Source organism: Dunckerocampus dactyliophorus, chromosome 10 (genome assembly GCF_027744805.1).
Source record: "Dunckerocampus dactyliophorus isolate RoL2022-P2 chromosome 10, RoL_Ddac_1.1, whole genome shotgun sequence".
NCBI classification, from domain to species: Eukaryota; Metazoa; Chordata; class Actinopteri; order Syngnathiformes; family Syngnathidae; genus Dunckerocampus; species Dunckerocampus dactyliophorus.
Genome location: NC_072828.1, coordinates 1251385 through 1262710, shown reverse-complemented (window position 1 = coordinate 1262710; position 11326 = coordinate 1251385). Strand labels below are relative to the sequence as shown.

Genomic DNA, 11326 nt, shown 5'->3' with positions numbered 1-11326 from the left:
CGTAAATTCACAACTTTGTCTTAAATTTACTATTTTATTCTCAGAATATTACAACTTTATTCTCATATTAAATTTTTTCTCATCAGTTTAGGACTTTATTAATTTCCGACTTTTTTCTTGTAAATTTATGACTCATCTCATGATTTTACAAATTCTTCTCATAAATCTGACATTTTTTCAAGTAAATTTGCAACTTAATTCAAATAAATTTGACATTTTTTTCTCATAAATTTACAACTTTATGCTTGTAATATTACAACTTTTTCTCATAAATTGAGGACTTTATTCTTGTATAGTTGCAACTTTATTCACTTTACTTTTTTTCTTGAAAATTCACAACTTTTTTTTCTCGTAAATGTATAATTCTCATACAATTACAACTTTTCTCTTGTAAATTCTTTAAAAAAAGTCTTTATTCACGTAATATTATGACTTTCTGGTAAATTTCGGACTTTTGTCTCGTAAATGTAGGACTTTATTTTCGAAAATGTAATTTTTTTCTTGTAACTTTCCCGCCTCTATTCTTGTAAAATTAGAACTCTTCTTGTAAACTTACACCTTTTTTTCCGTCATAAATGTACAACTTTATTCTTGTAAATTTAGGACTTTATTTTCATAAATTCAGGACTTTATTCTCTTGAATTCACAACTTTATTCTTGTAAATGTATGAGTTTTTGTCCTCCTAAATATATGACAATTTCTGTAAATTTATGGCTTAATTCTCTTAAATGTACATCTTTATTCTCGTATTACAATTTATTCTCATCTTAGGACATTTTTTTCTCATAAATTTTGTACTTTTTCACATAAATTTGACTTTTCTTCAAGTAAATTTACGACTTAAATTTCATAAATTTGCGACTTTATTCTGGTAAATTTATGACTACTCTGGAAATGTCCGTTTTTTGTCCAAAGTGGGTGTCCTGCTGGGTGGTAATGTAGAAAGGAAGCGCTAGAATGAGTATAGGAAGATATTTTATTCCAATTGCAAACATTGAAAAGGAGAAGGCTATGAAAGTGTTTCCATGTCAGAATGAGGTTCAGGCAACAGTGGCTGAAATGAAACATACAAAAGAGAAATATGGCTAAAATACTGCAATCAATCAATCAATCATCAATAAGCACAAGCCTTTCCATGAGGGCTTTGCATGAATACAATATCTCAAATACAACCGCTGCCCCCTCCCTGACAAACACATGCAATCAAGTGACATTATAAAAACAGCAGATCAATCAACTTAAATAAAGATTTCTTAATTCATCATCACATATTTAGTGTTGCTTTTTTCTTTTTTTTTAAGTGGACCATGAAATTCACGGGCCCTGATTTTTTTTTTTTTAATTCTTCACAACATTGGCACTTATTGTTATTAAGTCTGCTTTACAAATAAAAGGGTGGCCGGGGGGGGGATTGGCACACTCATTGTACAAAATTTACATTTGGTATACCTCAAAAAAGGAAACAAAAAGACATGAAAATACATGACTTCCCATTTGTACACCACTAGACAAGCTTTATTGTAAAAAATGAAATCTTAAGTGGTGGTAAATATATAAAATATACAAGTTAAAGTGTATCAAACCAAGTAGGAAAGACGTAGAAGACTGAAAAAGTGTCACGTCAGTGCTCTCATTCCTTTCTTTCAGTACCGTCACGTCCTCTCCAGCAATACTTGGCTTCACTCACTAAAGAAAAGGGAAAGCGTTGGCTCCTCCTCGTCTTTCTACAGTGGAACCTCCCTCATCTCTAATCCTCCCCTAGGAAATGACATCACTCGACTGTCAAATCTTCATGCAGCGTGGAGGCAACGCTTCAACTGGCAAACACGCCACTATCATGAATGCACCTTCAGTGGTGCCCCCTTCCTGATTTTTTATTATTAAGAGAGGAAACAAATCCTGTGTGGTAATAACCCTGATGGTGATTGGGCAGAGGCTCCACTGTATGAGACATATTCTTCTACCATGAGAAACAAATCCAACAAGACCAGCCGCACGATAGCATGAAATCACATGACAATGGACGTTATGATGACGGTGCCGCGCTGGCCCTTTAAATGTTGGAACGTTGGACCTAGGCCTGTCACCACAATCAATTCATAAATAAAAACTAAGTGGGTCATTTTGTCGGCCTCAATATATTGACATGTGCATGCGTGTTTGTTTTCCTCCTCTCTCTCTCTACCAAACAGGCTGGATGACAAGAGGGTTCACTCTGTGCATCTGTCTCTGCACCTGGGCACGTTGGTTCTATAGCGGAAGGAACGGAGTGAGTCATTCAGTCTCTTCGTCCAAGTGGGGAGAGGCGGGGCGCTATGTGCGAGCGCGTGCGCTACCGTCTAGCTGTGTGTGCGGTGAGCTACCCGATGGATTCCTTGATTGGTGCCTCTGATGTCAATACCAGAGCTTTTTGTGACAAAGACAAGGAAGTAAATAATAGAAAACACTGGAACTTGCGTTACAGCTGCCGTGATCCCCCAAGTATAACACCTCATTGTGTCCAGAACACGTACTTTGACCAAACTCCCACAAAACATCCCAGCTCATTGAAGGTAAAGAGCGTATTCCACACACAATGTTGCTAAAAGCCACTCAGCAGACGTCCGCATTGACACACAGTCAACGTCACTGAATTTCCACCTTATTTCTACATTTTTTGGTCAATATTCATACAATAGCGAAAATGACACCCATTCAAATATCGTAATTGATTGTGATTTTTATTGAACTCATGCGACACCAAAGCCGCATTTCTACGTTTTTATAAACCCAAACACCCAATCCCAAAGACGTATTTATGTCCTTTATAGGCGGGGGTTTACGTCAGAGGCAAAAAGAGGTGATGACCCAAGTGCACACTGATAGATGTCACTTTTAGAGCAATTTTAAGCTACAAAAACAGCACAAGGTGGCAGAAGTGCATTTGGTAAGTGCTCAGCATGGATCTTTTGCATGTAAAATCACATGACAGGAAGGAAGTGGAAGAGCGTGGAGGAGCATAGCGTGCAGAAGGTTACCCATTGTAGGGACATTTTAAAGTGTGCACACACACGCTTAAGTTCCAAATGTGAAAACAGTATAGAGTTGACTGTGTTATATTTGTAAATTGATTATTTTGATGTGAAACAATCCTTTTTCGTGTGGTTTATGTTGGTATAGTTGTTTAGATTTGAAGTGAAAGTTATGCTTAAAATGTATCTTTTCACAAAAAGCTGTTTTTCTCCCTTTTTTAGTTGGGAACTGATATTTCCCTGAAACTTACCTACGTTCTACTGCTGATGACTAAAGAACGGATAACTTTTTTTTCTGATGAAAGATGGTAGTCTATTGTTTGTTTTGGTAGGTTCCATGTTTATATAGCCATACAACACAATATTCTGTGTGCCTTGAAAGATCCGTCCAAATGGTCTAAAACAGAAGGGGTTGAATTTTGAAAAGTGTCTGGATTGAATGAGTTCAGTGCAATTTTTGCTCATTTTGTTTTCATTGGAGTGTTTTTGATTATTTTGTTATGTTACGTAATTTATTTGATTTAAAAGCTCTTGATGTTCCAATTCCGATGTTAAATACTCTTGAGACGTTCAAGTTTATCGCTTTTGATACGGCGTACTCTCATTCTTATCGCCAATCATTTGTGGGACAATCATTGTCCAGTAAATGTGTTACGGTGACAGGCCTGGTGGTACCGTGCACCAACATCATCCCAGGCCAACATGTGACGGTGTCGCACTTGGCAATGCCATGCTTGTCTTGTAAAACAAAAAAAAGGCAAAATGTGAAGCAAAAAAGCCAAAAAGCCACCAGGAATGGCACATAGGCATGTGTGGTTTAGATGCCCCCCCCAAATCAAGATGCGTATTCTTCCACTCATGGTTCTACTGAGTAGCCCTTGGATGACTAAACTTACCTGAATTACTTCTGTCAAGACCAGAAAGGTTTCCCATGTCGGCATGTCCACATGATGATTTTGCATAAGCATGAAGCTGAAATGGAGTTGATGTTTTGTTTCACAAGAACGCTTAGAAAGATAAAAGACCTCTTCAGAAAATAGCTGTTTTTGTGTGTGTGTGTTTTTGTTTTTTATTTTTACAGCAGTAGAAAAGCTCCTTGCTTGCAGCAGCAAAGGAGGAGGATGTCTTCCACGTGTCCAACACGTATTACTGGATGGACGTGCAGTACGCTCTAGTCCTTGATCAAATAGGAGCGTCGTGGTAGTACTTGGAAGGGGAACAATCAATAATGTCATCAAAGGTTTGGATGTCAGACATGTTGGTTATCAGCCTTCCACCCAAGCATGGTACACATGACTCACCCTTGCAATGCTCCAATTAACCCCTCCATTCAATACATTGCCTGTTATAGTCGTCGGGTGCGCGGTGCACACAAGCAAATAACGGCCAGGGTCTCTAATTAAACACTGGGGTTAACAGCCGTGGCTGTAGGCAACCTCCTGACTTGGCTTCCTGAACTCCACAAGTATCATAAGTACAGATGCACGATATTTCTTTCTTCAAGCCGATACAGAACTTTGTGCTTCTCCAGACAGATACGACAACGGATAACGTAAGTGTAGTTTGTGCACACCTGGAGGTAAGAAGGACCGGAACTAATTAGGATTTGATTGATTCCTAATCAAATATGATGACATTGCTACTACCACATCACTACTACCAGAAAACCAGAGTATAGAGGGGGAGGAGCCACCTGCTGTGGCCCAGCAAGGTGCACTGTATTGGGGCACACGCTCCGAGCAGCCAGTGCACCGCCACGGAGGTCTCCGTTTGTTCACAAGTGAGCTCAGGGGAAGTTACGACAAGCATTTAACGTCACAGGCAGGAGAAAAAAAGGAGCATTTGATTTGCTCACCATCAAAGTATGGGTGATCTTGCCTCGGAGCGTTTTGTTTTTTTAAAGGATCGGTTATCGGATTTGTCGGCGTGACGTCATAATTCCCTCATATCGGCCCGATGATTACCGTGCACCCCTAATTATTGGCATCCGGCAGCTTTATGTACCTCTGCATGCACTTTAAAACATGGGCTGGCGTGTTCCACTGGTCAGGTGGTCTGAATGCTCCTGATCTGCCTGCTATTGCAACATTGGTTGTGTTGCTGCTGTGTTTGTTCATAAATGACTTCAATTGAAGCATTAGGAGCAGCGTGTGTGTGCGTGTGTTGAATGAGAGAATGAAAAAAAGTGTGTGTGTGTGTGTAGCCCTCACACTGTGTAAGCCAAACTATTTACATTCCTGCGTATCAGGGGGGTACTTTGAACGGCAATAAAGCAAATGATTCAAGTACACAAGTACCTGCCTGTACAGCAGATAGTGTATTCCTCTAGCGGGGCTGGCTGCGGTGGGAGAGAGCCCTTTAACGCGTAAAAGTCTTCAAGTGGGGGTGGCCCGGCAGCCCCCTGCAACACCCCAGCACTGCTGAGAAGAAAGAGTGGCCCCGCCCACACTGACGGAGTGTTTCACTGATACAAGCAGACAACAGAGCCGTTTAAAGCGGCAAAGGGCGAGTGAAGAGCAAAGCTTACGAGTGTGCTGTGTATGTGAAGGAGGGGCGTGCTGCTGCAGGGTCATGGCCTCGCACCCCCCTGCTCCCTCGTGGCGGCTTCAGACCAGGTTGTACTCCTTGAGGTTGAGCTGCAGGATGGTGTCTTTGACGGCGGCAAAGACGAAGCGGATGTTCTCCGTGTCGGTGGCGCACGTGAAGTGGGAGTAGATGATCTTGTCGCTGTCCGGGTTCAAGTCCACGAACATCTTCAAGATGAACTCCCGACCCGCCAGGGGGTCCCGCTGGGGACCTGGGAATTGGACATGCCATGTTGTCAATTCTATGCATGCAATTTCTATGCATAGAAAGGAGAGAAAATGGTAGATGGTGCCGCAATGCTGCCTCTTTCCAGCAGAGGGAGCCAGAGCACCCGGAACACAGAGGGAGGGAGGCTGATGTCATTGCAGCGCCCCAATGAATGCATTGCTCAGACGCAATGCCTTATGGTAAAAATTTAAAATGTTTTTTTTTATTATTTTAATCCAGTGATCTGTACTAATAAATCTGGATAGACCATTGGTCAATGACTTGTGAAGCCACGCGGCCGCCATATTAGCACTCATAAGAAACACTTCTCGGACAATGAGTTATGTGAGAACTTGTGAGTTGTTAGTGTGTTGTTAGTTTGTTACCCACTCACACTAAATGCACAACAGGTGTGCTTGAGCTTAGTCATACGGACTCTATGATCATTTTTAAACATTCTGTCCATATCATACCATACGTGAGTCATAAGGGCTTTACATGGGGGGCCGTGGGGGATACGTAAACAAACAACCACCACTAGACTACTAAATCATTTGCAGTTGCTTGCAAATATAAAAAAATACGTTTTTTTTTTTATTTAGCCAAAATTTCAAATGAACCCCCATATGGAGACAATGTTGATATATTATTACATATTATATTACATATTATTCCTGTAGTTTTTGTTCAAATATATTTCTATATCGGAAAAGAGCTTATTTCTATTTCATAACACAAACAAAAAAAATCTAAATGTTAAATGATGTTAAAACTTGTCTCTTTTATGATTCATATTTTGTACAGACGAGAGCATAGTTAATTGTATGAAAGTAAGAATAAAAAGTAAAGGATCATGACCATGGATTTTAGTGGAAAAAAGGGATGGGACTGCTGAGCCAGGATGCAGAGCAGAATTTTGTCCCAAAGGCAATGAGAATTGGAAGGGGAAAAAGTACATTTAATATAGCCAAAAGATAGAGAATAACGTATCAATTTGTTTTTAAGAGACAAAGGTTGCGTTACTTGAAGGAATGGGAGAATCTCCCCGCTTTTTAGTGTAAAATATAGATGTTCTGTTAGCCTCTTCATCTGCTTTGTACACTATGTACGCTCTGCCAATGTAGTCTGCTACGTACGAGATGTGAGTGGTAAGATGGCCTCTCTGTGGCTTCAGCGGCTTGCACGGGCGCGTGCGACGTATGATCTATCCAGATTTACTAGTACAGATCAGTGTTTTAATCTCATATTGATACATATTTGTATATTTCTGAGGTATACCTTGAGTGTTAAGTTGCTGTGTGATGAATTTAGTGATGTTCGTAAAGTGTTCTCAGTAAGGTGACACTGTGAGTCAGACTGTTATATTGAGTAATGACCTCCTGCCATTTCCAATGGATTGACAAGCTCGTTGTGAGTGCACTGATAGAAAGAGCCACCGTTTCCTCACTGACTCGCGAGCGGCACAGTATTTAAACAATTAGTAGTGGTTCTGAAGTATGTCACGAGATTAGAATTTAGCCATAAATTCGCCACATTGCTGTAAAAGCCACAGGGTTCAAAGTTCATGGAAAAAGTATCTTGTACAGCGGAATTTACAGTACTTAATTTTAAAAGCGGAAACAATTTATAGCACAAAATCCACAACCATTCTCAATAAGGGTGCGATATTCACACCAAAAGTCAAAATAACTGCACTACACATGATTAAAAACAGCAGCACTTTAACTCTTATACCCTGCCTGTACAAACTAACACCTTAAAGAGGCATAAGAAAGTCAAAAGTCATCGTTTTAACTACAGCAAAGCATGCTGGTATGGTAGAAAAAAGTTCAGCTGTGCGAGTAACGTAATACTGTGACAAAAATAAGTTGTGATGTTTTTGATTGATTTTTCCGTGTGGTTTCTATGCAGTCCATACCGTACTACTGTCACTTGTAGTTCACCATTAAGGCCACAAGGTGTCCCTACATGGATGAGTAGTAAGTTAGCAGCATTAAAACATTAGGATGACGCAAGCAGGAAGGTCAAGTAAAAACAAATCAAAGTACCGTCAAACTCAGGGAAGTAGTCCACCAGATGGGAGTACATGATCTTCTCCTCCAGGAGGTCCCTCTTGTTGAGGAAGAGGATGACAGAGGAGTTTTGAAACCACGGATATGTGATGATGGTCCGGAACAGCGCTTTGCTCTCCTCCATGCGGTTCTGAGCGGACAGCACACACAAAGCTCTTGTGAGCAAATCACAGCAGAACCTGTTCAAGCCCACATCCCTCTGCCTGGCCCACTCACATCAACACAAGCGGTTGTCAACAGAATGGAAAATGGCCTTACCCACGTAGACCAAGCTTGGTGAATAGAAGAAATCCCTGGCCAAGTACAGTGGTACCTCGGTTAACATCCGTTAACATTTGGATCACACGCCCAAGACGAACTCTCCATACTCATGAAACCCACGGCACATCAGCATCAACATCAACCAGGAGCACATGTCACATGACTTCAATCAGCTGATGTGAAGTCCCCTCCTGATTGTCTGTCAAGCAATGATATGGCTGACGAGGACTTGAGCGGCACACAGGAACCACACTTACCACCTAATTATTGGAGTTGGGGGTAAACAAGTCAGCGGTAAGATGCATACACCTTTTACAATAGCCACCATCGTATTTTAATTTTATTCGTTAGTTTGTGTGAAAAACGTCACCTGTTGGACACTGCCGATTGCGCCCTGAACTCCATTTGGAAAATGTGCTTTTTCCCCATTTACTTGTTTTAATTTATTATTTCAAAACTAATAGAAAAGTGTTGCCATTGGCTTTAGCTTTTCTTGTGTTACCTTGATTTCGGCTGCATTGTTTTCTTGATAATTGACTTCCTTTATTGTATTTGTAACGGCTACCGGACACAATGCTAACCAGTTGTAGAACCTGGGCTGTATATAATCAACACTACGTAGCCTGAGTCACGTTTACATGCAGTCAGTGTTGGCGTTAAGGTCTACATTCCAGTTTCTGAAACTTTCGGAATAACCTGTTTGCTCACAGGTTCCTGTATACATGCAATGGGGATATCTCGATCAAAACAGCGACACACGGGCAATGTCTCAACGCGCGAAGAACGTCATGAAGCAATGCACGTAATTTCCTCTTATTCTTCCTGTATCCAAGAACAACAGCAACACGGGGGATAATGAACCGGCCGGTAGCAGTTGCCTTTGTTTGCGCTGGTACTGACCCATCAGCAGCATTTCACACTATTCTCACTTTCTTCATGAATGGAAGGCTAGAACGTGAAGAAATAGGAAATGGAGCCGGAGCAGTGCTGTCCATATCCATGCTACCCGTTTAAACCAGAGCCCTCCGGACACTTTGGATGAAGGTGCGTTCGTACAAACCCTCCTTCACGTAACTTCTCGTTCACATTCTGATAGATTTGCTACGGTGGTACTTTCTACCGTGTATAAAAGACACAATGTTCCTGTCTTTCACCACACTAACTTGGAGGCTTGTTTCCTCCTTGCTGCAAAAGTGTGGGGTTTTGCGTGTTGCCATGTTTACAAGCAGTTTCTGCAAAAGACACGAGATTCATTTCCAATAGAACATGCGCACAACACTAATGTTCCTTTCCATCGGCATATCTCGATAAGTGTATACATGACCCAATACTCGGGTTAGAAAAGGAGTGAAGGAGTGAAATGCTATTGAAGCTATAAAGACAATTATGAATTATGTGCCATGACTTTCCTGATATATTGAACTGAAATATGAATTACTGAATTACTTGTTTACCGGTAATCTGAATATGAAATATGAATGCATGTTTTCCGGTCTCTACAGGTCAGGGTTTTGTACAGCTTTATTTTGCACCCCAAATAAACTGCAGCTGGTAGGACTGTATTTGTCCTTCTTTACTGTACTGTCTATGGCTTATGTACCAAGGAGGAAAAAAGGGATTGGCCAAGAAGCATAACCTCCTCTCCTCCCTCTCTGCAGAACTCCACTCCAACCATAATTACCAATAAAGGTAAAATTGATGTTAAATGTTCAGTTGTCTATTAAATTGCCATTTGTAATTCTTTATGGATCATTTTCTGTGTGTAAAATTATAATTATTGTCCATAAAATGTGTTAACATTTATGGGTGTCTGGAACAGATTAATTGGATTTACATTCTTTTCTATGGGAAAACTTACCTTGGTTAAAGCCTGTTTTGGTTTGAGTCAGACCGTCTGGAATGAGGTAATGACGCTAACCGAGGCACCACTGTATTACACTTGCTCATATTTTCAGACATCTCCATGCCTCCACAATAAAAGAAAATATACAATATGACCACTTATTGGTCACACGAGAAACAAAGCTCAACATCATTATGGCAGGACTTGATGTGATTTGAAGAGAAAGCAGAGGTGAAAGCTTTGGTGTGAGGCCTGTCAGCACCGGCAGCTAATCCCCAGGACATTGTGATGCCTAAACACTGATCCGCCATTCAGGAAAACACCATCACTTCACCACAATCAGTCGAGTCCAGGGGTGGGCAAACAGAAGAGATCTGAGGTGTTGATCACTCAACTGGGATCTATGGGGTGCTTTGTTGGTGTGCATCACACTAAAAGTCTGTTCACACACATACTGTACATAGAGCCAACACCTCTGTGTCCTCTGCCATCTTCTGGAAGTTTGGAAATTTGTCTCACTTAATGAAGCATAAAACTCATTCAGTTTAAGTGAGTTCAACTTCTCCTTCATGACAGTGTCAGATTGGAGATCAATCGGTTCCAACTGCAACTCCTGTGGCACCATTTCAGGATCTTGCGTGAAGGGACACGACACCAGATGTAGTGACTTGTCAATTTTTCCAAAACCAGAGAATCGGCAGCAGAATACTCCATGACATTTGCTTTGGGAATAAGGCTAGCTTGGTTTTGAAGATACTTATGTTTTTGCATTTGGTCTTTCCCTTGTAGCCTCATTCATGTGTGTCAGTATGTCCACAGCAAAAGCTAAATCACAAAGCCAATCTGTGTCACTCAGCTTAGGAAAATCGCGCGTTTTCTTAAGTAGCTCCAAAAAATTAGCTAAACTGTTTGAACTCCCACACTCGTTGACATATACTGCTAAAAAAAAATTTGAGTAACACTTCGAAAACACATCAGATCTAAACTGGGGGAAAAATGATGTTGAATATGTTTCCTGATAATAAGTGGGTGATGTATTAGTAACAAAATGATGCCACATCATTTGATAGAAATGAAAATGATCACCCTATAGAGGGGGGAAATCAAAGACACCTCAAAAATGACAATGACAATGCCCGACCTCATGTGGCTAGTGTATGCAGGTAGTTCCTGGAGGATGAAGGAATTGATACCATTGACTGGCCCCCACGTTCACCTGACCTAAACCCAGTAGAACACCTCTGGGACATTATGTTTAGGTCCATCCGGCGCCGCCAGGTTGCTCCTCAGACTGTCCAGGAGCTCATTGATGCCCTGGTCCAGATCTGGGAGGAGATCCCCCAGG

The 11326-nt window shown here is 41.0% G+C and overlaps 1 protein-coding gene across 2 annotated transcripts in view; it reads right to left on the bottom strand.

The window, feature by feature from the left end:
- Positions 1–959: 959 nt before the first annotated feature.
- Positions 960–11326, bottom strand: part of LOC129188354 (guanine nucleotide-binding protein G(q) subunit alpha-like) — a 46363-nt gene continuing 35996 nt past the window's right edge. For both annotated transcript variants that reach the window (XM_054788714.1, XM_054788713.1), the window contains exons 6-7: positions 7854–8007; positions 960–5809 (exon numbers count right to left, since the gene is read on the bottom strand). In XM_054788714.1, the coding sequence (XP_054644689.1) occupies positions 5619–5809; positions 7854–8007 (345 nt within the window). In that variant the 3' untranslated portion in view covers positions 960–5618. The remainder of the gene's footprint in view (positions 5810–7853; positions 8008–11326) is intronic.